This window comes from Malaclemys terrapin, chromosome 10 (genome assembly GCF_027887155.1).
Source record: "Malaclemys terrapin pileata isolate rMalTer1 chromosome 10, rMalTer1.hap1, whole genome shotgun sequence".
NCBI classification, from domain to species: domain Eukaryota; kingdom Metazoa; phylum Chordata; order Testudines; family Emydidae; genus Malaclemys; species Malaclemys terrapin.
In genome coordinates, this window is record NC_071514.1 from 39019130 (window position 1) to 39045191 (window position 26062).

At 45.7% G+C, this 26062-nt stretch overlaps 1 protein-coding gene across 1 annotated transcript; it reads left to right on the forward strand.

Moving 5' to 3' along the window:
- The first annotated feature begins 233 nt into the window (after positions 1-233).
- Positions 234-24896, forward strand: SCAMP2 (secretory carrier membrane protein 2). The gene is made up of 9 exons (XM_054043023.1): positions 234-384; positions 8525-8605; positions 10007-10096; positions 12579-12696; positions 19611-19739; positions 20451-20610; positions 21326-21427; positions 22471-22588; positions 24506-24896. The coding sequence occupies exons 1-9, from the start codon at positions 328-330 to the stop codon at positions 24650-24652; spliced, it is 1002 nt and encodes a 333-aa protein (XP_053898998.1). The 5' UTR covers positions 234-327; the 3' UTR covers positions 24653-24896.
- The last annotated feature ends 1166 nt before the right edge of the window (positions 24897-26062 follow it).

The window sequence follows — 26062 nt, forward strand, 5'->3', positions numbered from 1 at the left end:
CTAGACGTCCGTGTGCCTCCCCCCACGCGCGCAACCCGCCCCCCCTCAGGCACTGGGGGCACCCGCACACTGCGGCGCGGCGTCAGACAGACGTTACAACCGGCCGCGAGCCTAGTCGCGTCTGTTCCCCCTCGCGCCGTATGCGTCAGGATTTATCCAGCCCGTGAGGTCACAAACTCTGTTTATCACGTGACAGAAACTAGTCGACGCCCCTCCTGGACTGTGAGCCGGGCGCACGCGCAGTCTCGCTCCCGGAAGTGTCCCGTTCCCAGGGAGCAGGAAGCGAGTAGCGGGGAGGGCGGCGCAGGCACGGAGTCGGACCCTGCCATGTCGGCCTACGACACCAATCCGTTCGCCGACCCGGTGGATGTGAATCCCTTCCAGGTAGGAGAGCGCGTCCGGGCCGCAAGGCTCCCCGTCCCGTACCCCACAGCCGGGACGTGGCGCTGAGTGAGGGGCCGCCTGCCAATGGTGGGGCCGTTTGACCCACGCCGCCCAATCAGGAGCGAGAGGGCAGGACTGATGGGGGCGTAGGGGAGGCCCGATCCTGTGGGGCTGTGCCAGCCCGTTGGGAGCCCCACGTCTGCGACGCGTATCGGGGGAGGCGGGGCCCCACAATAAGTCGGGGGGGGGACAGAGCACCCCCCTCCCAGTGCCCCGGGTCTGCCCCATCTGCTCTCCAGACTCCATTCCTCCCACTCCCCCCTCGGGAGCCACTTGGCCCGTGCTCCACCCTCCCCTAGCGCCACAGTCTGCCTGGTGCGTGCTGCTTGTGCGCTCCCCTCTCTAGTCTGTACAGTCTGCGGGGCCTAGTTCACCCGCCCAGCAGTGCCATGCATCTCACCTGCCATGCCACTCAGAAGCCCCCTTCTTGCACCCCCATCCCAGCAGGACACTGCTCCAAGTCGCAGTCCTGGGTTAGGGCATGCCCGGTGGGTTGGGAGAAGTAGGCACTGGCTGGGACAGTGACAGGCTCCTGGTTTTGCTAGTGGTTCCAGGTGCAGCTCCCATTGGCTTTTCTGGACGTTGCAACCATGGCAGGATTAGGCCTTAGTTGTCATACACAAGTACAGCTAGGCAAAACATTTGAGAACCACTGATCTAAATTAATCTGATAACGCATTATTTGTATTACGGCCCCTGCTGAGAGGAGAGCCTCCTTTGTGCTTTCTGGTATTACATACACGTAAGAGATGTTCTCTGTTCCAAAGAGTTTACAATCTAAATAGACCAGACAGACAATGTGTGGGAGAAAAGTAGTTGTATCACTCCTGCTTTACAGAGAGTTAAGCAACTTGCCCAGGGTTATGCAGGAAGTCTGTGGGAAGAACCGAACTCAGGTCCCATGTATTAAACACAGGATTGTCCTTCCTCTTTTACTTTCTTGAAGCTTATCTTGGGAAATAGTCTTTATTAAGAACAGACACTGTATTTCAAATGCAGCTGTGTCCTGTGGCCCCTTTTAGGAATGATCACTGTCTCTTTGTATTTCAAGGGCTAGTGGTTCCCAATCTTTTTGAGCAGCTATTTCCACTTATTAGGTTAATATGTTGGCTGTATCAGCCAGTGCCTGCTGTCTCCCATTCAGTTATGCTGGAAGTCACCCACCATATGGTGAAAATAAGGTTTGTAACTGGCCAAGCTGTGTCGTGGATACCTTGTGCCACATTCTCCACTTACTGTAACCAGTTCTACGTTGGAGCGTACACAGCAGTGTGAGTGAGAGGAGAATCAGGCCCATTGAATGAGTATGTGCAAGTGAATGGGAGTCAGTCGTGGGACAGCATTAGGACGTAGTATCGAGGCTCATAGTGTACCAGCGTTGCCTGAGCTACGTGCATATTCTTGTGGTAAATGTACATACCATGCTCTTGGTTCAAAGAGCGCACATTTTCTTTCTGCAGAACTTATTCTAAGGAGTGAATGAGACATTAAAATCTCTCTGGGTGTACGTGACATGGTGTCAGTTACTGTGGTACAGGAAGCTCTAGCAACACTGGATTGCAAATGTCAGGACAGAGTTGTAGATGTGTTAAATATTCCTCTCAGATAGTTGCATTGCTGTACTGTGGCATAACAACTGTTGGTTTGTTTCACATTCTGTGTTGACTTGTGCAATGTTATGTCCATATGCTCTAGAGGGGTCCTTCTCCTCTGGCAATACTGCTTAGCATACAGAGTTAAATGCATACTCTAACAGAGGTTTAGCCTTGGCAGCCTAAGAGAAAGGACTTCTTTCTGAGGTGCTTTGGGATCCTGCACACACTCTTGTTGGCTGGATTCTTTCTATGCTGAGTTGATGTCTGTGTGCGCTGTCTTACGACCTGCATTTATTTACCTAGGGAGTTGGTGGGGGCTCCAAAAACAGTCTGTTGACCCTGAGTAACATGGCTGTAGATGTGACGATGGATGTTAACACTTCACATTTCAGAAATCTAAAAAAAGTTCTTTACCTTTATTACATGACGGAAAAGTATCAAGGCATAACAGGAAGCTGTATCTCGGTGCATATCCTCTTATTTTATGTACAGCTTTTATGGTATTGAAATCTGGTGAGCCAGCAGTAATTAAAATCTTAATAACAAAAGATTTTGATTTCATTATAAAGCCAAGGGGAGTAGGAAGCAGAAATAATCTTGTGCATACCCAAGTGAAAACAGAAATATTTGCTGGGGTGTGTTTGAGAACTAGAAGTGGCTCGTGATTTTTTTTTTTTATCACCTTTATTGGGGAAATTTAGTGGCTTGGAAATATGGATATTGTCCATTTGCATACTCGGGACACGTAAATACTCTCTTGGTTTGTGCATCATCATGCTGCCACAGAATCATTGACCAGACCGGGCTGTGCTTGAGTTTAGCCCATTGTTCAAACAATAAGATAGATATAATCTAGAGCCAGGTGACTCTAGGATGGCAGTCTTCTAATCCACGTAAAGCAGGTGAGAGAGGAAGTCAGAGGTGTGTATGTGTGCTGGGTTTCTGCCAAAGGAATGCTTTCCATTCCTGATGAATAACTTCAGTTTCTTACATTCCTTCTCTCCCTGCAGTCAAAATTAGCTTCAATTGTCTGTTTTTTCCAGTGGGGTTCTTATTCATCCACTGTGGGGGGTCTTTGGGGGTGGGGGGGTTTCTGTCTCATGTGACTAGTATAATATAAACTTTTCTGGACATGCTGTGTCTAATGTAGCGAGCAAGCTGGGGGGAAAGATTCTGATCACTTGTCCACGGGCGGCTGAGGCTTCACATTTGGTTGTCTGACAAGAAAATGTGCTCATCCTAATTTTAAGTCTGGTATGATTAAGTAAACTAGAACAAAATATTATAGTGTGACTGTGGCAAAGAATTAAGTCACTTTTTACTAACACTGAACAAAGAGCTTTATTGAAATTAGAAAAATAGCATTATCATTTAAGCTTGTCTGTAACTTCTGCCTACAACTTTCCCCGGCCCTCATCCAACCTGATTTCCTATTACAGATTCAAAGCAAGGGTACAGATATCTTCACAGTTGTTGCTGTAGTTGTCTAAGGACATTTCTTTGCATTCTGCATGTTCTATTTTGGACTGTTGGGTCAGGGTTTCTCATTCATGTTCTCTGTTTTCTAAAGTGAGTGATTCTCACTTGAGTTTGTTCAGTTTTGTGTTGCTTTAATATAGATGAAAATGCCACTGCCACCAGCCGTCTGATGGACTCAGAAGAGAGCCTATGTAATTTATTTCAATTTCAAGTAAAAACTCTAATGGCTAAATAACTCTATAGACATTAGAGAGACAAGGTGCGTGAGGTAATATCTTTTATTGCATCAGCTTCTGTTGGTGAAAGAGACAAGCTTTGGAGTTACACAGAGCGCAGATCTGAAGAGAGATCTGTGTAACTTGAAAGCTTGTCTCTTTCACCAATAGAAGTTGGTCCAGTGGAAGTTATTACCTCACCCACCTTATTTGTCTAATGTCCTGGGGCCAACACCGCTACCACAACACTGCAAATAGCTATAGACGTTGTCCATCTGATTTGAAATCTAGATCATGGTTATGCAGAATAGCACTAGTCCAGTTTGGCATTTTGACAATTCACATATTGCGTTAATGGGCCAATTCTTTATCATACTTTTAATCCCTTAGCCAGTATGTGGATTCAAATAATTGAAACCAGATATATGATGGTGGTGGTTGCCCAATAGCAGCTTCGGACACGTAGTCCTGAATTTTCTGCAGCTTTGCCCCTGAAGCCCCAGCAGTCTATTTACCCTTTGGGTTTGTCATGCCGAAGGATACATTTTGGGCCTCAGGAGTCAGGTTCAGGACTGTCTTTGCTCTGGTTTCTTCACAGCACTTCCTAGCTCTTACAAACCCTCAAACAACAAGGTATCTTTTCCTTGATAAGTAGGAGATTTAATTCATAGTACTGAGGTCAGTCGTGAAATGCACTGTACACTCAGAGATGTGCCTGATTTGATCTCCTGAAATCTGACTCTTTCTGTGGTATATGCCACGTAAATGACAGCCAAATGACTTTTGCTAATTGTTCTGGCAACCCAGTATACATGGCAGATAGCTCCAGCGTAGCGCATGTTTGCCTCAAAGGTGTAGATAAGAGCTTGAAGTCCAGCATCCTTCGGGACCTAAAAAATAACATTTAAAATTATAGTCAAAATAAATTCAAATTTCTTAAGAGGGTGGGATAATCTTTTGAGATACAGAATAGCAAGTGCAAGATTGTGACTGATGCCACGGTCAATAACAGCATGAGGAGGCTTTTGCCTTTACTTGAGCTTACGCACTGTCTACATCAGGGGTAGGCAATCTATGGCACGCGACATGATTTTCAATGGCACTCACACTGCCCGGGTCCTGGCCACCGGTCCAGGGGGCTCTGCATTTTAATTTAATTTTAAATGAAGCTTCTTAAACATTTTAAAAACCTTATTTACTTTACATACAACAATAGTTTAGTTATATATTATAGACTTCTAGAAAGAGACCTTCTAAAAACGTTAAAATGTATGACTGGCACGCAAAACCTTAAATTAGAGTGAATAAATGAAGACTCGGCACACCACTTCTGAAAGGTTGCCGACCCCTGGTCTACGTGAACACCTCTACATTCAAGCCAGCCAGTTGAGATGTGAGCTCTTCCGCCTTGATCTCCACAACTCCTAAAGCTGTCAGAATCACAAAGCTAATAAATCAGCTGACCCAGATTCCAGGTCTTACCAGAAGAGAGTACAAGTTTCCTGTCCTGCACAAACCTGATGTACTCTAATTTTTGCTCAGCCACAGAAGTTTTTGGATCCATCAGCTAGCACAGTAATAAAACTAGCTTTTTGTATGTATTTGTGAGGCTTGCCTTTAAAACAAATACACAGTCTTTGCAACTGAGTCTCTAAAAGCTTTTTAATCTGTGTTAGTAGAGTTTGGTCCAAGATCAAGGCCATTTGGGGCTTGCAAACTGCAGTGTAATGTAAAGAACTAAAATCCCTTTTTATTGACTATATATGGAAAGCTAAACAAGTAAATCTGAGTCTCCTCCGTGCATCTCTCAGAGCAATCTAGTAATATGCTTCTTGTGAACAAAGTGACACCATTTGCTTCCACGCATTTCACATGAGCAGCATGTGGGGAATGAAAAACTTGTACTCTCGCTTCAACGGACTGACATTATCAAATTCTTCTTGTACTTTCTGGGAACTACCAAGAATTTCATCTTTCAGATGTGAAACCTAGGGATCGCTTACAATGACTTCTAGAAAGTGTTTGCTAAATCAGCAGCTCCCAAACTTTATTGGTTCACATACCACCTTAAATAATTGTCAGGTGAATTGATGGAACATCAAACTCAGATACCCAAGTTTGGGAACCGCTGGTGTAAATATCTCATACTTCTAACAGGTTTTAACAATGCTCCACTCTGCCATGTGCTTTAGGCTTATAGGAGCCAGAGCCCTCAGTAGTATCCTCTGCCTGAGAGTTTTTTCCCCCTAAAGCCCAAACACATTGCAGTTTATTTTAAATCAGCCAAGTCTTCACATCTATAGTTGTTAAACAACTCTGATCTGCAAATTAAACTGCCTGGCCCTGGGAACCACAACCAAGTATGCACTTTTTAAAGGCTATAAAATAATATTAAGTCATCTCTCTCTCTCTCTCTCTCTCTCTCTCTCTCAAAATCGACTCAAACTGTTTTGCAGCAGCAAGTGATCAAAATTGTAGCTTTTTACTGCAACTCCGAATCTATCCTGAGGCAGCTCAGTTCTCTTTGCAGCACTACAGCCCCATCAGCCTTGGGTGGGTGACAGGAAACCCAACACTTTTTACTGCCCAGATAGGGATTCTGAGGTATAGGAAGCTTTTTCCAGCTGGATAGCTCAGGTTCTTTGAACAGTCTTACCTTCTCCAGCTGGATAGCTCAGGTTCTTTGAACAGTCTTACCTTCCCATGCTCCTAAAAACTTTGTTCCTGATGTGGTAGCCATCTGTTGGACCTTATAGTTAGTTTGTGTTAGCTGTTAGAACATGGCAGCTACCATGTGCTAACTAACATGTTTTAAAAGTCTAGTGTAGACAAGGCATACTGCCTAAATTTGAATGTACACTTACCAGGTGTGTAAAACTGGTCAAGTTAAAGTGTGGGGGGAGCTAACACATCCCCATGTCACACCTAAGTCCTAGTCTAGACAAGAATCTATGTCGTCTGGAAAGGAAAGACAAGTCAGAAACCTTTCTTTTTCCTTCTCCAGGTAGAAGCTGACCAGATTCTTGTTAGCTTCACTTTGCTACTTGGGAAAGCCATGAACAGATGCAGAGAGGGTAGGACTACCTGTCCATGCACTCAGGAAGACAGCACTGTCAGAGTTCACCTGTGGAAGGTTTTCTTAGGATTACAAAGGAATAGGAATTGAAACTTCGATTTTAAAAAAGGCTAAATGCTGCAGAAATTGATGGCTTAGGCTCCTTCCTTCCCCCAACCCCTCCAGCTCTCCAGGGCATTTGTGGTTAAATCCAGTGAAGGTGGATTGTCAGCACACTTGGTTAAACTGGTGCTTTTCTTCCACATGTGCTTCACCCTATGGATCATGACTAGAACATGCACCCTTTGTTCTGAGAATCCCCTGCCTGCAGAATTGCTGACGTATATAGATTCCCTGGAATGTTTCTGCAACCCTATTCTGCCTGGTGAATGCAATTCAGCATCTAAGAACCTGTACCTGTTTCTGAGACTTCATCCTGGAGTGATTCATAAACTTGTGTAACCAGTTAGGCAGGGAGTGTCTAATCTCTAGGGATGTCTAAAGTTACTCATTAAACGGAGCTTTTTATACACATTTGATCAGAAAGCTGTACTGGAAGGCAAGAGACCTCTATCTACAGTATGTTTGAGACAAGTCAACTGGCTTTCCCAGGGTTTACAGCTCTGACGTTATGGAGCTTACCCAACAGGAAACTTGACCAACCTTCACATATCTGAATCCGCTCTTCCTCCTCCCCTGCCCAGCCTAGCAATTACTTTTTGCCCCATAACAACAAAAATAAAATGGCTTGTGCGGATAGGTTGTTTTCTGGAGAGGAGAAAGCACCTTGCTTAAGCAGAACTCCAGAGATAAAATTACATGGCTGTTCCATTTGTGAGCAAGGCTTCTACAGAGAAGCAACTGTACCTCATTCTACCTTTGGGAGAAAGAATGCTTCAGGGTCAGCAGCAGTCAGTGTCTGGCTACTAAAGGGAGAACCTTTAGCAAAGCACAGCCTTGCTTTATATACCTGCTTTCATACAAACTGCATCACACGAGACTTGGGTTAAAAAATTTTCCACTCGAGGGAGGAAGAAAGTTGTCTTCAGAAGAGATACAGGGAGGTTTTGCATAGCAGTAAGGTTATGAGAAGGGACCAAAAGGGGACTGGTACTGAGTGGAGGAAGAAGAAACTGACTCTCCAACAGAAATCAGGGTTTGAACCTACGAGTATGATAGTGCGTTCAGTTAACCTGAAATCGTAGCCTCACTCTTCATAGCTTTTTTTGCCTTGTCAGAATGGCTGCTTTGGGAGATAGTTTGGTAGTCCAGAAGAGGGCTGTATGAAAGCAGTTTGTGGTAGCTGATGTCTGTCACCTAGCATACCTTTCTACCTGAAAACCTGTTCTGCTGCACTTGATTGAGACTCTGTCATCCTGAGGACACTGGAGCCTTATGTGAAGGCAGACTGCAGCGTCATCTCAGCACGGACTACCAGTTTCTTCAGCTTTACAAAAGACTTCAGGGTAGCTGTAGTGTAGTGGGTAAAGTTCAGGGATGAGAGGAAATCTGGGTCCTAGTTGCAACTGTGCTGAAGACTGATCTCGGGCAAATTTAATCTCTCTCTGCCTCAATTTCACTAAGTGTTTGCGACATGGTATTATTTTCGGAAGCTCTGATCAGTCACTGGTTTTTGTTTAGCTTGACAAATGTAAGGAACATGTGGAACTGGTTGTGCCTTTTTTTCCCTTTAACTCCTACCTTTGTCTTAAGCGCCTTTCCCCTTTCTCTTTCAGGATCCCTCAGTGACACAGCTGACACATGCTAACCAAGGTGGCTTGGATGAATTCAATCCCTTCTCTGAGAACTCCCGGCTGGTATGTGTCTCATGTGATTGCACCAATATCTACATACCTGTTGTATCAGGCAGCTGGGTCCCTTGATAGAGGGGACTATAAGATGAATGAGGCATTCCTAGATCTGTCCCTACTGGACAGTGACCGTGTTACATGCACAATACACTTCTCATAAGACCCCCCAAGAGCAGAGCACTGGTGATCTACCTGCAGGAATTCTCACGACCAAAGCAATCCCAAAGTGTGAAACAGAACCAGTCTCATGCCAAGGGACATAATTAGGGCCATACCAAATTCGCAGTCCATTTTGGTCAATTTCATGGTCTTGGGATTTTTAAAATTGTAAATTTCATGGCTTCAGATATTTAAGTCTGAAACTTCGCAGTGTTGTACCTGTGGGGATTCTGATCCAAAAGGGGGCCATAGAGAGCAAGACTATTGTAGGGGGCTTGTGGTATTGCCACCCTTACTTCTGCACTGCTGCTGGCAGCAGCTCTGCCTTCAGAGCTGGGCTCCTAGCCAGCAGCCGCAGAGCTACCTGCAGCTGGGGGAGGTTCCCAGAGATAGGTCTGACCTGGCCCTGGGAGCGACCCCTATAGGGGAAGAGGAAGTCCCATCCTTCCCCGGCCTGGCCGGGACTAGTATCCAGTGCACAGTAAGAGGGCCCGGCCCCTCCTCTACACTAGCCAGATTTCACAGTCATTGACACATTTTTCACAGCCATGAATTTGGTAGGGCCCTAGACATAAGAGTCAAGATCAGTTTCTCTGCTGGGAGAGGGATTACTGCTGTGATATCAGTGGCAGCTGGGTGGTTCGGCGCAGCAGTGACCAGCTCCAGTACTCTTATGGGTATGGGGTGTGGAGTAGCAAGCAGGGACGCTGGAGAAAACCAATAATCACTGTTTAAACAGTAGATCAAAGTGCCATTGGTCTCTTCTCTGGCATGTGATGTTACCCATAATACTTGGGAGGCATCAGTCTCCATAAAGTAAAACCTCAGAGTTATGAACACCAGAGTTACAAACTGACCAGTGAACCACACACCTCATTTGGAACCAGAAGTACGCAATCAGGGAGCAGCAGAGACAAAAGAGCAAATACAGTACAGTGCTGTGGTAAAAGTAAACTACTAAAAAAAAAAAGGGGCGGGGGAAGCAACATTTTTCTTCTGCGTAGTAAAGTTTCAAAGCTGCATTAAGTCAATGTTCAGTTGTAAACTTTTGAAAGAGGTTCTGACAGATGGTTCAGAAACAAAAAATAAAGATGCTTATGCAGGATGGTGCCTGGTGTTCCTGGGACTCCAGGCCTGCCTTCCAATTTGGCACACACCTACTTGAAGGCACTTGGTGTTCAGCGGTTCCCAGAGCTAATTGAAGCAATGTGTGTAATGCTCATTTGCTGTGTCACTCTCTTTGTCTAGACAAATGGAGCTCAGACAGTTCCAGCGACGCAGCCTGCTGGCCCTTCGCAACCCGCTGTCCTACAGCCATCTGTGGAACCCACTCCACAGGTAGTATACCCAGCCACCTCCGTTCTGCTGAATGTCTGGAGAGCTCACACTGTGGCTTCTGCTAAGCAAAACTGTTGGAATACAAATGAGCCTCTATGCGTCTTACAGGCCATCAACAAGACTTTTCTATAGGGATTGGATTCATTTGGGTGGGGTATGGGAGGCTGCAGCTGACCAACTCTGCCCTCATTTGTATTTATTACATTGATTGGCATTGTAATGGGGAATATTTAATAGCCTTGCAAATAATTCAGAGAAGTAGACAACGTAAAGCCCCCATGTCTTTCCCTCTGCTACAGAACCTGACTCTGGTTTTTGTCCCATTCTGCTTGGCCTTCTTGCACAGTGCCACCGATAACTTGTTAACGATGTTAGCTTAGTTTCAGGGAGTGAACAGCCACACTCTGCTCTGTGAGTGTGGACACAGTGCAGTTGTGTGTTGCAGCTGCTGCTTAGACAGACCAGCAAGTACCTGCCGCCCAGGTTCATCTCAGCGAGCAGGAATTCAGAGAGACAGAGGCTGCTAGAAGATTTCAGTTCTCAGAATAGCAACAAGGTAAAAGAGATCCAGGGGGAGGTAGGCAAAGTACAGAGAAGAGAGGGGGCTTCACTGCCTTTTTCTTGGACCTCCAAAATCCCCTATCCCAGGTTGGGAGGTTCCCTCTCTTTAGAATCTGAGTGCTATCGCCATACTCCGTAAACCCTAGGAGCCCACTCTCTATTCCCCTTCATTGTAAGGACCTCTTAGCTTTGCCTTTACCCCTCACCGCCTGAGCAGACTTGGGCTCCTGGCTCTTGAAACAAATTGGTGCTAATTTGGAAAGGATCCAAAACGGGTAATGAGCGAGACTCTTGGGAAGAGGGAGTTTTTATCTTCTTTGTTTTGTTTAAATTATCTTAGTGCTGGTGAAAGGTCCCAGATTAGCAACTCTGAAGCCCTCTAGTTATCCATGGCCGGGGGGGGCAGGGCAGCAGTGCAAGCTTTCCCCACCAATATGCCCTTTTAAGGGAGAGACTGTCTTCATGGTTCATTCAGCCTTTGCCCTCTCTGCTGAGTGTCAACTGGGGAAGGGGGTCGTGGTGTGGGTGTTTGTCTTCCTTCAGTCCCTCGTTGACCAGCAACACATTTCAGTGACCACAGAATGGATTTCAGGGGAAAGTGATTCAGTCATAGCTGGTCTGGGCTGAATTTAACCAAAACCTAGAGCTGAAAGCCTCTAGGAGACCCAGGAGGAAAGCATAACAGCTAAACTAAAGCAGCAAAAGGATATTGGCCCAGAAACACCTGCCAAGGTATTAACACACAAGCCTCTGGGCATGCTGGGATTTTCAGTAGTTAATGTGAGGACAGCAAAAAGTAATGGCCTCAAATGAAGAGGAAAAGTAGAATAATTTGCCAGAGAAGCTGTGGAGTCTCAGAGCCACAGGATCTGTTCTGTGCCCAGCTTTTAAACTGTCTCTTGGAGGAGCCCCTTTAGTGTGGCAGAACCCCAAGGGATCCCACTCCTTCCTTGAGGCTTGGTCATGCAGCCTTGCCATCTCCTAGACTGAGTGTCTGGGCTCCAGCCCTCCTGTTTCACACCATGAGCTCTGCCCAGCGAGTCCAACTGAAGTAGACTGCGTAGAGACTTGTCCACTCTTCAGGGACTAATGCACCCAAGCCAGTATTTGCAGTGACACCCAAGCAGCATTTTCAGAACAGTCTAGGATTTTTCAGTCAGCTGGGACACAGCACTGGAAGTCCCTAGGTTAGCATAGAGAAATGAAGGTTAAAGCTGAAACCGTTCTGGCCAAGCCAGCCCAATTCATAGCCAAGCTGTAGTGAGCTCCATTTCAGGCTCTCTCGCGCTCTCTCTCTCTCTCCCTGACCTCCATAGTCAGTCCCAGGAGAGCAGCCAGAACCAGAAGCCCATGCTGTATTCTGTGCTGGTCATCTCCCAGTCTTTGTTCTTCAGGCAGGGCCATGCATGAGTCATTGAAGCTTGAACTGTCTCTCTGGACCCCTTGTTAATCTGAGTCGATTTCAAATAGTTCCTTACCGACTCCATTCCTCCCAGAGAAGCGAGATGGCACATACACCTGTCTCCCCTATGCAGTTCCAGCAGTATTGTTAACCCTTTTTCCCCCATTGGGTAGTCATGCAAAGTGGAGAGAGAAACTGAGGCACACACAGGCTTCATAAAAATATTCCAGAAGATTCCCACTTTGTCAGTCACCCTCATGGAAGAGTTGGGAAATGAGAAGGGAACTGCTGGTGGATTCTGTAGAAATCTATTACTAACATCCTACCATGAAGCAGGCAGAAAGCTGAAGGAGATCTCAGACCAACCATGAATGTTCTGCTTCTCTGATGTCCTCAGCCTTCTGAATGTTGCTGGAACGCTCATTAGTGTGTGTGCATCCCCTTTTCCCTTAGGAAGGGACCCTCTCCCCACTGAATGGCTCTTTGGTTCTGATTGCTTTTCGGTGACTCTCCATGCAGGCTGTAGCCTCAGCAGCCCAGGCTGGACTCCTTCAGCAGCAGGAGGAGCTGGAGAGGAAAGCAGCGGAGCTGGAGAGGAAGGAGCGAGAGTTGCAGAATAATGCAGCAGCCTTTAACCGTGAGTAGTGTTTCTTTCCCTGTCTAAGAATCCATTCTGTGCGTCACACCTGTCTAAGCCCGAGAGTACAAGAGTTCCCCTGTCCTGTGCATTCTGCAGGGTGTCGGACCCCATTATATTGTGCTGGGGCTGAGTCGAAGTGTCACAGCAATGGAAACTTGCACACACTGTTTTAATGCAATTCTGAGGCATCCCACAAGGGGGAGAGTGATAAAAGCTAAAGGCTGGGATTCAGGAGACCAGCTGTGTGTAACTTTGATCCAATTGGACTTTGTGTTTCATTTTTCCTGTAATGGGGTGTGTGTCTGTGGGGTGTGGGGGAGGTACTGCTACCTATCTCCGTTAGAGCATGTGACACCTCTTACCCATTTGTCTCATACATATGCTGATGTTCTCAGGCACTCACCTATAAGTGGCTGTTTTATTATAGGTGGAGTTTGTGGTACCATCCATAGCTAAGGTTGCCTGACACTTTGCATTATAAGATCCTGTTTTCAGTTGCTTATAACTTTGCCAAACTTTTACTGTTCAGGCTAAAATTGTCCGTGCTGGGTGTGTGCCTCAGGCTAAATTTTTTTGGAAAGTTTTAGCTAAAATGATTCAGTGACTTCTGAGAACGAGGTTCAGGAAAAATTCCTTGTTTTACCCATGTTAAAATATTATTGCAACTGTCTTGTTAGGAAGCTCTGTTGCTCCATGCTTTAGCAGGATAGTTAACATTCACTAAAATTTGGCCAATTTTGAGCCTCTGAAAAAACTGTTGGCACATGTTCAATAGAGCCTTGTTAGTTTGGCAGCAAAATTCTCAGAAGAGTCTGTACTGAGCATACTGCATCCCACAGAGAGAGAGGGCGTAGGAGGAAGGCAGCCAGAGGGCACAAGGAAAGAAGGGTCTATAACCACTAGACTTCACATCCAGGAGCCCTGAGTTTCTGTTCTTCTGCTGTCAGCAAAGAACTGCACAACTCACTGGCAAAGTCTCTGTCTCATTCCCTTCTAGTAGCTGGTCCGCACAGAGGATAACAGCCTGCTACTACTTCCAGTTACACTGTTAGCTCAAGTGGTAGAGGTCCCTTCTGCAGATCTAAAGGTTTGAAGCCTGCTGATGACTCAAGCTGGTGGTCAGTATGGTTCCGCATAATGGGATTTTTTTCAGGTTTTTGAAAAATTAGGAGATTGTAGCCTTAATCTTTTAACAATTTTTTTTAAATACAGAGTCAAGCACTCAGATTAGGAAATGCCAGAATTAAGGTTGCCTGTGTAACTGTATTTCAGCCCCCTTGTGCATTCCCTCTGATAGTCTTTAATTACATAATCACGTACTAGTTTTTCTATGGGACCTCTGCCCCTTTCACTGTATAGGATGAACGAGGCTTTCTTCTGGCAACTAGCAGAAGTTGCTAAATCGCAGGCCCTGGTTCTCATGGGAGACTTTAATCACCCTGATATCTGCTGGGAGAGCAATACAGCGGTGCACAGACAATCCAGGGCGTTTTTGGAAAGTGTAGGGGACAATTTCCTGGTGCAAGTGCTGGAGGAACCAACTAGGGGCAGAGCTTTTCTTGACCTGCTGGTCACAAACAGGGAAGAATTAGTAGGGAAAGCAAAAGTGGATGGGAACCTGGGAGGCAGTGACCATGAGATGGTCGAGTTCAGGATCCTGACACAAGGAAGAAAGGAGAGCAGCAGAATACGGACCCTGGACTTCAGAAAAGCAGACTTTGACTCCCTGGGAGAATAACATGAAGGGCAAAGGGGTCCAGGAGAGCTGGCTGTATTTTAAAGAATCCTTATTGCGGTTGCAGGAACAAACCATCCCGATGTGTAGAAAGAATAGTAAATATGGCAGGCGACCAGCTTGGCTAAATAGTGAAATCCTTGCTGATCTTAAACGCAAAAAAGAAGCTTACAAGAAGTGGAAGATTGGACAAATGACCCGGGAGGAGTATAAAAATATTGCTCAGGCATGCAGGAGTGAAATCAGGAAGACCAAATCACACTTGGAGTTGCAGCTAGCAAGAGATGTTAAGAGTAACAAGAAAGGTTTCTTCAGGTATGTTAGCAACAAGAAGAAAGTCAAGGGAAGTGTGGGCCCCTTACTGAATGAGGGAGGCATGTGGAAAAAGTGACCGAGGATGTGGAAAAAGCTAATGTACTCAATGCTTTTTTTGCCTCTGTCTTCACGAACAAGGTCAGCTCCCAGACTGCTGCACTGGGCAGCACAATATGGGGAGAAGGTGACCAGCCCTCTGTGGAGAAAGAAGTGGTTCGGGACTATTTAGAAAAACTGGATGTGCACAAGTCCATGGGGCTGGATGCACTGCATCCGAGGGTGCTAAAGGAATTGGCGGATGAGATTGCAGAGCCATTAGCCATTATTTTTGAAAACTCATGGCGATCGGGGGAGGTCCCAGATGACTGGAAAAAGGCTAATGTAGTGCCCATCTTTAAAAAAGGGAAGGAGGAGGATCCGGGGAACTACAGGCCAGTCAGCCTCACCTCAGTCCCTGGAAAAATCATGGAGCAGGTCCTCAAGGAATCAATTATGAAACACTTAGAGGAGAGGAAAGTGATCAGGAACAATCAGCATGGATTCACCAAGGGGAAGTCATGCCTAACTAACCTAATTGCCTTCTATGATGAGATAACTGGCTCTGTGGATGAGGGGGACGCAGTGGATGTGTTATTCCTTGACTTTAGCAAAGTTTTTGATACGGTCTCCCACAGTATTCTTGCCGCCAAGTTAAAGAAGTATGGGCTGGATGAATGGACTGTAAGGTGGATAGACAGCTGGCTAGATCGTTGGGCTCAACGGGTAGTGATCGATGGCTCCATGTCTAGTTGGCAGCCGGTTTCAAGCGGAGTGCCCCAAGGGTCGGTCCTGGGGCCGGTTTTGTTTAATATCTTTATTAATGATCTGGAGGATGGTGTGCACTGCATTCTTGGCAAGTTTGCAGATGACACTAAACTAGGAGGCGTGGTAGATACACTAGAGGGTAAGGATCGGATACAGAGGGACCTAGACAAATTAGAGGATTGGGCCAAAAAAAACCTGATGAGGTTCAACAAGGACAAGTGCAGAGTCCTGCACTTAGGACGGAAGAATCCCATGCACTGCTACAGACTAGGAACCAAATGGCTAGATAGCAGTTCTGCAGAAAAGGACCTAGGTGTCACAGTGGACGAGAAGCTGGATATGAGTCAACAGTGTGCTCTTGTTGCCAAGAAGGCTAAAGGCATTTTGGGCTGTATAAGTAGGGGCATTGCCAGCAGATCGAGGAACGTGATCATTCCCCTTTATTTGACATTGGTGAGGCCTCATCTGGAATACTGTGTCCAGTTTTGGGCCCCACACTACAAGAAGGATGTGGAAAAATTGGAAAGAGTCCAGCGGAGGGCAACAAAAATGATTAGGGGTCTGGAGCACATGACTTATGAGGAGAGGCTGAGGGAACTGGGATTGTTTAGTCTCCAGAAGAGAAGAATGAGGGGGGATTTGATAGCAGCCTTCAACTACCTGAAGGGGGGTTCCAAAGAGGATGGATCTCGGCTGTTCTCAGTGGTGGCAGATGACAGAACAGGGAGCAATGGTCTCAAGTTGCAGTGGGGGAGGTCCAGGTTGGATATTAGGAAACACTATTTCACTAGGAGGGTGGTGAAGCACTGGAATGCGTTACCTAGGGAGGTGGTGGAGTCTCCTTCCTTGGAGGTTTTTAAGGCCCGGCTTGACAAAGCCCTGGCTGGGATGATTTAGTTGGGAATTGGTCCTGCTTTGAGCAGGGGGTTGGACTAGATGACCTCTTGAGGTCCCTTCCAACCCTGATATTCTATGATTGATGGTGCCCTGGGAATGCAGTAGGGTTGTGTGTAATGAAGGAGACGGTTGTCTGTGGGACACTTGCCTTATTTGTTGTAGAGGTTGGAATGTGTGTAGTGAATGAGAGAGACAAGGTGGGTGAGGTAATATCTTTTATTGGACCAACTTCTGTTGGTGAGATAGACAAGCTTTTGAGCTACATAGCTCTCTCTCTCGCCAACAGAAGTTGGTACAGTAAAAGAGATTACCTCACCCCCCTTTTGTCTCTCATATCCTGGGACCAACATGACTACAACTACACTGTGTACATATAGTGAATGAGGCAGAGGATTGCAGGAGAAGAGAGGTGGTCCTGTTGATAAGGAAATACAATCCATTTTTCCATGGTGATATTCTATCCCTGCCTCTGCCACAGATTTTCTGTGTGATGCTAGTCAAGTCACTTAAAACAAGCTTTTCACAGTTGCCCACTAATTGTGTGTTCCTCAACTTTCTGGATGCACAACATGAGACACCTAGAGCCAGATTTACAGAAGTGCTGAGAGCACACCACTGCAACTGAAACCAGCTGGAATGAAATGTTTGTGGTGAGCAGTAAATTCCTTGAAAAATGCATTTTTTGGGGCACCAAAACTATTTGCAAATTTGGTGAATATTTTTGGCCAAAAAAAAAACCACCCTGAAGAAGAAACCTGGAACAGAATACAAAGTGTACAGTGCTTACTTTATTATATTATTTTTTATTACAAATATTTGCACTGTAAAAATGGTAAAAGAAATAGTATTTTTCAATTCACCTCATACAAGTACTGTAGTGCAATCTTTGTTGTGAAAGTGTAACTTCAAATGTAGATTTTTTTTTTGTTACATTGATTTGTTTTTGTGTCCAGTTATGTAAAACTTTAGAGCCTACAAGACCACTGAGTCCTACTTCTTGTTCAGCCAATTGCTAAGACAAACAAGTTTGTTTACATTTATGGGATATAATGCTGCCCACTTGTTATTTACATTGTCACCTGAAAGTGAGAACAGGTGTTCGCATGGCACTTTTGTAACTGGCGTTGCAAGGTATTTACGTGCCAGATATACTAAACATTTGTATCTCCCTTCATGCTTTGGCCACCATTTCAGAAGACATGCTTTCATGCTGATGATGCTCGTTAAAAAAAAATGTGTTAATTAAATTTGACTGAACTCCTTGTGGGGGGAGTATGTCTCCTGTTCTGTTTTACCTGCATTCTGCCATATATTTCATGTTATAGCAGTCTCAGATGATGACCCAGCACGTGTTCATTTTAAGAATGCTTTCACAGCAGATTTGACAAAACACAAAGAAGGTACCAATGTGAGATTTCTAATGATAGATAAAGCACTCAACCCAAGGTTTAAGAATCTGAAGTGCCTTCCAAAATCTGAGAGGGCTGAGGTGTGGAGCATGCTTTCAGATGTCTTAAAAGCGCAACACTCCAATGTGGAAACTACAGAACTCGAACCACCAAAAAAGAAAATCAACCTTCTGCTGGTGGCATCTGACTCAGATGATGAAAATGAACATGCATCGGTCTGCTCTGCTTTGGATTGTTATCGAACAGAACCCATCATCCACATGGACACACATATTCTGGAAATATGGTTGAAGCATGAAAGGACATATGAATCTTTAGCGCATCTGGCACATAAATATCTTGCAATGCCGGCTACAACAGTGCCATGCGAACACCTGTTCTCTCTTTCAGGTGACCTCGTAAACAAGACGTGAGCAGCATTATCTCCTGCAAATGAAACCAAACTAGTTTGTCTGAGCGATTGGCTGAAGTAGGACTGAGTGGACTTGTAGGTTCTAAAGTTTACATTGTTTTATTTTTGAATGTAGTTATTTTTTGTGCATAATTCTATATTTGTAAGTTCACCTTTCATGATAGAGATTGCACTACAGTACTTATTAGGTGAATTGAAATACTTTTTTTACAGTGCAAATATTTGTAATTAAAAATAAAATATAAAGTGAGCACTGTACACTTTGTATTCTATGTTGTAATTGAAATCAATGTATTTGAAAATGTAGAAAACATCCAAAAATATTTAAATAAATGATATTCTGTTATTGTTTAACAGTGCGATTAATCTTTCTAATCGCATGACGGCCCTAATGCTAAGTACTCTGGGAAATCAGGCCCTAGGTGTCTCACATTAGGCACCTTAAATTATTAGACACTTTTGACAACTTTGACCTTAATCTCTCTGCCTCATTTTCCAAACTGTAAAATGGAAATAATGCCACCACCTTTTCTCACAGGGGTGTTGTGCAGATAAATTAATGTGACAGCCACACATTGAATGAGGACAATACAAAGTAATATTGAATACCCATTCACTGAACAAGGCAGGGGGAAAAATAGTATGTGATCATGTAATTAAAGACTATTGTAATGCATACACACAGGAATGCCAAATTAAGGTTGCACAGGTAACCTTAATTCTGACAATTCCTAACTTGGATGTTTGACTTTGCAGCCTTAATGTTCTTTTATTGGAGTTTTTTAATGTAATTTGATATAGTCTCACATGAGTACCTTCCAGTAGCACACTAAGCAAAGTGGGTGACATCTGTCACGTGTGGCTAAGGATGAGAATTGTGTGTGTAGTGTACCGTAGTGTTTAGATTCTGGTAGGGGGGTTTTGCGTGTACTCCCTGCTGTGTGTGTTGAAGGCAGTTCCAAGAAGTGTGCTCCGCACTTGGAGCGGAAGATGGTGAGGTTTGTGATGGTCCTTTGTCCCTGTGGGGGTTTGTTCCACAGTCTCGGTTGAACCCCCATTGTATCAAGGCCTCTAAAACAACACTTGACCCATTTCAACTTGCTGGTTCCTAGCAGTGCTTATACATCCATGAGTGAGGCCCCTGATGCAGGTTCACTTCTAAGGATGACTATTCAAATGAAATTTGTTGCCATGATCTGGTTGCTACATCATCTTCCAAGGGTCCAGTCTTAATATATACTGATTATTAGTCTGTTTGCTTGTGAATTATCGTGCTTTAGTGAGTCTGTTGAACCAGGGAAATCTCTTGAAAGATCTCTCCTTGTTTCCTCTTTTATAGCGAGACAGAACAATTGGCCACCCTTTCCTAAGAAGTGTCCAATCAAACCGTGTTTCTATCAGGACTTCTCTGCAGACATCCCAGCTGATTACCAGCGAATATGCAAGATGCTGTATTACTTGTGGATGTGTGAGTAAGCACCTATAACTGGCACAATTGGGGAAATAGTGTTGGGCTGGAAGGAAAATTTGGAATGGTTCTTTCTCAGGAGGCTTTCTATCAAATGCTGACTTTTCCATAGTAGCTATTGATGCTGAAGTCATCTGTAGGTGTCCTTTGTGGCTGTAAAATCCTGGTCCTCTGTTTTTTAAAGACCTATCTAAAAAAAGACTCTAGTTTAACCCCAAATTATTGGGCTTAATGCAGATATTTCTAGATGAAATTCTATGGCCTGTGTTATGTAGGACTAAATAATCATAATGGTCCCTTCTGGACTATAAAATCTATGAATCTGAAAGGATGGTGGATGTGTTTAACTATAATGCATCAGGTAACCCAAGCTATGCTCCCCTCTTGGTGTTTATCAGTCTGTCCACCTAAAGTAGTAATCATGTGGGATGTTGTAATCACATCCCCAGCAGCCAGTTAAGAAGAATTAAGACTTTAGGCTGGAGCAATAAGGAGCAGTATCAGATGGGACCCTTACAGTAAGATCCACCTTTCCATGCAGATGGCCCTCAACAGGGAAGGGAAATGCTGAAACTATGGCTCACGTGCTACCTAGTTTCTATAGACAATGTTGTGCATTGTGGTCCATGAGAGGGCAGTGATGCTTTGGCACTTTGTGGATTTTCTGAGAGATTGCTAATCTGTTTCCTTTCTTTCTCCCATCCTGAACAGTTCACTCAGTTACCCTGCTTCTAAACCTGCTTGCTTGCCTGGCATGGTTCACCGACAGACCACAGAGAGGAGTAGACTTTGGTCTCTCAATTCTGTGGTTTATTTTGTTCACCCCTTGTGCTTTCCTCTGTTGGTATCGACCCATCTACAAGGCTTTCAGGCAAGTACCATTTTTCAGTTTAACAGGGATACAGCTGTTACTGGGAGGACATGCTGTTTAATCTGATCATAATGTGTTTGCCTGGGGGATTTTTCAAGTCTTCAGTACACTAGATAGACCAAAATCTCCCTTACAGACTGGATGTTGGGGGTATGTGCTGGTGGTGTGGAAAAGAGATTGATCTTTTACTCACTCTGATGAACTTAGACTGGATAATCTTAATGGTCCCTTCTCACCTTAAAATCTACAACCTATCGAGATGGATGTAGTGAAAGATCATCTGACTGCGGCTAAATGTACCATATTAGATACAGTAGAAACCTAACGTAACTGGGAAATGCCTGTCAATGAGACATTAACATAGATCCAGTGTCCAAACCCCAGCTGATTATTTGGTCCTAGTTACTATTCATGTTCAGAAAATTCTTGACAGTAGTAGCCCAGTAAAGCAGACTGGTTATATAACAAGTATTGAGGAAGTGGGCTTTACCATCCTACATACCATACGGAATGAGTGAGTGCATATTGCAGCCACTGTGGTTGATCATTCTCTTGCTGCACGGCTTCCTCTTGGTGCCGCAATCCCTACCCCTCATGCAATCTTCAGCTGGAGAAGGGTTCGTTGCAATTGTTGCCCATTTATTTACAAAATGCTTTTGTGATTTGTATCATGCGTCTGTCCTGGGTTTCACTCACCCCATCTCTCACCTTGCAGGTCTGACAGCTCCTTCAGCTTCTTTGTGTTCTTCTTCGTCTTTTTCTGCCAAATTGCAATCTACATCGTCCAGGCAGTCGGCATTCCTGGCTGGGGGGACAGGTAAGCATGACTTACTGTGTGTGCAGTGCAGCCCTGAACTGGCACATTGCACTCCAAGCCCGAGGGATGCACTTCACTGCTCCGCAGCCAGCAGCAGCCGGGAGCAGGGCATGTTTTTCCTCTGAAACCTACACTTTATGTCAAACTTCAAAACAAATAAAACCAACCAGTCAAAGACACCTTCATTGAACAGCCCATTTTAAAAGTTAAGAATTGCAAAGTTTCAGTTTAATAGTTTGACAGCCCTGGAACCTGATGTCCTAATTATCCTCAGAACAGTGGCACCTGGGGATTTTTCTGCCACTGTGACTCAGCCTAGAGCCCACTTCTCAGATTCGATGGTAGTTCAGTATAAAGCCTTCTCACACTGCAGTCATTCTACTGAGAGGAGCTAATTATGAGCTGATGTGCTTGTGCTCCTTATGGGCAACTGAGTCCCATCAATAGCAACACCACAATTAGGAAACAGGGTGGGCAGTAGAGTTCCCACAATGCACCACCTTTCTAGGGCTAGAATGTCGACATAGGGGGTGGGAGCTAGGCACCCTGGGGTAGGGTTACTTTGACTCGGGTCCGTACACTGCAGTGTGGATGCCAGAGCCCTAGGTTTGAGCATGGGTCTGAAAATCCTTAACCTAGGGTGAAAATGCAGTGTAGACACCGAAGCCCATGGTTCCCTGACACAGGTCAGCTGACTCGAGTCCCACTAACCCTAGGCTTACATTACTGTATAGACATACCCATACTGCACTGTGAGAAGGGAACCGCACAAGGGAATGGGAAGGCACCTCAGTGATCCTTTTCAAAGCTAGTCTAGCATCTGGAATGGGTAACTTCCTGCATGAGACTAAATTCAGTAAGGAATTTTTCCTGTGATCTGATATTCCTGCAGCAGCTCCACTTGGCTGCATGTCCTCTATGGTCCTTCAGTCCTCTTGTCATCAAATAACCCGAGTAACCTAGGGCTCTCCCAGAGTCTTGTCTATTCTCTTGTCCCTGTGTATACCTGGTACTCTTCATGTGATGAGCCCTCTTTCTTGCAGTGGTTGGATTGCAGCTCTGGACGAGACACGAAATAACTGGGCTGTGTCTATAGTCATGATGGTGGTGGCCGCATTCTTCACGCTGTGTGCTGTCCTCTCACTCTTCCTCCTAAAGCGGGTAAGTTACTGAAAGACAAGAGCAGCTCCAACTTAGATCCTGCATCCTAGGGCAGTTCACCACCAGTAGCAAAGTATTTCCAGGTATTGAATCATAGTCTCTTCTAGAGTTTTGTGGTTCGTAACCAGCTTAGTATCGAAGGAAGGATGAAAGTAGCAAGTTTGTCAAGAGCTTTTGGAAAGCATGTTTTCCTGTTCCTCCTCCTGGATTTGTACAAAGTCCCTCGCAAGAAGCTGTGATGGAAACATAAGTAATCATGTGGATGGGAAACTAGATAAGAGACTGAAAACAGAATAGGTGGTCTGTTTTCTATATGGCAAAAGGTTATCAGGGAGGGGAGGCCCCCACAAGACCAGCATATAATATCTAGAAAAGCAGGGGAAAGCAGTGAGGTGGCAAGATTTGCAGATGCCATTTAGGTGAATTGAGACTAGAACAGATTGTCAGGAAGTCCAAAGGGACCCAGACACAGTAGGAGACTGGGTACCATGAGGACAGATGAAATTCAGCATTGACAAATGCAGGGAAGTGAAACTGCCAGGAATCGCATGAACTGGTCTTAGACATTGTTGGGTTCTAGATTAATTGTAACCGCTTGGGAAAGCTTGGGCTTCATTGGGGATGGGTCACTGAAGGCCTTTACTCAGTCAAAAAAGCAAACAATGCCCTGATGCATAAAGCATAAGAAAGAAAAGAACATCGGCAGGATCCTTCCACTCTGTGAATGAGGTAAATGGTCCAGCCTGGCCTGCAGTACTGTGCTTGGCTTGGTACAGCAGGGGGTGGAAAAGATTACAGCTGTTCAAGAGACTTCCATACCAAGAGTCAGTGAAAAGACAGACTGGTTAGTCTAAAGAGGGGATGTGGTAGAGGTAGACAAAACAATGAATGGGCTAGAGAACAGAAATCTCATCTCTCTCTGATCACACTTTTATCCAGTGCATAATTGACCTGTTCACTGTCCCAAGATCTCAATGAGGCCAAGAGCTAAGTAGAATTTCAGAAAAGATCAAACGCTTACATGGATCATGAGAACAGCCACAGTTACACTAGATAGGCTAAAATATATAAGGGCTGTGAATGTTCCCACTTCGGGGAATGCGCCACTTGTTAGCTTCTTCCTAGCTCATCAGTTATGGGCATGTTATTCTATAACTACCCATCAAGAAGCTTCTTGGACCTTCCCCTGAAGCATCTGGTCCTGGCCAGTTTTGGAAATGGGACACTGGGCTGACCTGGGAAAGTAATTCTTACTTTCTTCTGCCAAATACTTCAAAACCATCACTACCACATGGTGCCCATTTAAACTATACCATGGTCTGTCCCCTGCAGCCACGAACCAGTTCCCTCCTGCTGTCCCAACTTTGTTCCAAACATGTCCCACCTGCCTTCCTCCTGCAGTGTCTGGATGAAAGTTTGCCAGATATCAAAGGCAACTGGGGCATCTTGGAGCTGGGGTGGGGGGGTGGGGTGCGAGTGAATTCCGTAGTCGCCTCCTCCTTGAGTCCTAAATGACTCCTGGGATGATGTCTGCCTCTGTGACACCAAGTACCAGCATACCCAGGTCTCTTGTGTGACGCAGTGTTCAGGGGTCAGGCTTACACACCATCCTTCAGTTGCATGGAGGTCCCTGGTTATTCATCCTCCGCTGAGTTGAGTGCTCTAACATGTAACGTGTGAGGATCTCCTCCTCCTCAATCTTCCACAGCTCGTGCTGGATGTGATTTGGCTGCCAGCCCCTTTTTTTGCTGCTGGCATCCCTTCATGCCTGCGAGGCTAGCTAGCTATGGAACTAGGGGGAGAGGGATTTGCTAGCTTCCTGTGTGCTGGCCGAAGGTCCTGGAGAATCCCGTAGAGAGGTGGTGTTGGGGCGAAAGGGAGAGTCCTTTGGCTGACTGATTCTCTCTCCTTTCTCAGGTGCACTCTTTGTATCGCCGGACAGGAGCCAGTTTCCAAAGGGCCCAGGAAGAGTTCTCCCATGGCATCCTCACCAACAGGAACTTCCAGAACGCAGCTGCCGGGGCCGCTTCTTCAGCTGCACAGGGCGCTTTCCGGGGAAACTAGCCCTTCCCATGGGCGCCACCACCGTGCTCCCTTCCCCTTCCTTTTTCATCACAACCTGATCTTAAGATGCACTTTCCACGGCACCATGCTAACTCCACGACGCCGGCTGCGGAGATGAGAAGAGGTCTCCGTAGCTTCAGCTCATCTGCATTTCTGGCGACTAGTTCTTCTTTCCTTGCTTTGGGGTGGGGGGCTAGGTAGGGAAATATTCTCTTAAATCAAATATAGCTCTCCTTATCCAGGACAGGTTTGACGTTTCTTTTACTACCTCTCCTGCTTGCCCGTGCTCCTGTGATAGAGAGAGGAATCTCGTCACTTTTTAGCAACTCTTCCACTGGGCTTTGCTCTGAAGGATTTATTTTGTAACTTACATGAGGTGGGTGTTAATAATAAGGGCGGAAGCTGCCCTTTGTTTGCAACATTTATTCTAATTAGTTCTTGACCTCTTACTGCCTGGCTCCCGTGGGGTCGGGTTAACATGTGGCATAAAGGGGGCTGTTGGGAAACTGCTCTTTGCCATCCCATCATGGTGCAAATCTCTCTCCTGCTTGTTTTTTCTCACCTTGGGGTGAGGGTCCTACCCAAGATTGTATTATGGAGTCTTACTCCTGTAGCCCCCAGGAGCTGCATGGAGGGTTAATTAATGGAGTGCAGCCTTCACCATAGCCTTAAATCTTGGGGGGGGGGGGGGGGGGAGGGGATCATCTCTGTACCTCACCAGCCACTGTAGCAGCATTTGAGAGACCAGCGGCTTCATGGGGGACTCCGCAGAGTTGGGTATGTGTCCCATAGGTTTAGGATGGGGGGGGGGGTGGAATTGAGCCAGCAAACCAGTTTTGAGAGGAAGTGCTCTAGACTTTATACAGCTTGCTCAGCCCCTGGTGAGTGGGGTGCCGGGTTCAGAACACTACATATGCCTGCAGCTGGCCCTTCCTGTTCCCTGCCAGCTTGCTCTCCACATTTGAGAGGATCATCCTACGGAGCTTGCGATTCCAGGGGGTGCGTGGACTGTCTCCAGGGGGAATTCATAGGTTTCTCGAGAGAGAGGAGTCTTGGTTGCAGCATGTTCCTTTTTTGAAAGCAGTGCCTGCGCAAAGCCCTCTCGGGGGTGTTGCTGGAAGCACGTGCCACTTTATCTGGACTGCATGCCTCTGCTCAGGAGATAACCACCCCCCTACTCTGCCTCACTTAAGATCACACATCTGTTTTGCTGGGGATCGTGTGTGGCTGGATTTTGAGTCCATTTGTCTGGTTTTTTGGTGACAGTTTGCTGTGTTTGACCTTGAGCAACTGGTAGGTTCCTGAGGGGCACTCCTGAGAGCCTGGGGGGGGGGGAGGGGGCCCGCGGGGCGGTGTCTGCACTTTCTTTAGATTTGTGACTTTCACAGTGAAGAAAGTACCCGCTCTTCA

Excerpts from the sequence above, each read along its gene's own strand:
- SCAMP2 (XM_054043023.1), top strand. The coding sequence starts at position 328 with ATGTCGGCCTACGACACCAATCCGTTCGCCGACCCGGTGGATGTGAAT. Across the intron at positions 20,611-21,325 it reads CCCATCTACAAGGCTTTCAG|GTCTGACAGCTCCTTCAGCT; the intron begins GCAAGTACCATT and ends CTCACCTTGCAG. Across the intron at positions 22,589-24,505 it reads CACTCTTCCTCCTAAAGCGG|GTGCACTCTTTGTATCGCCG; the intron begins GTAAGTTACTGA and ends CTCCTTTCTCAG.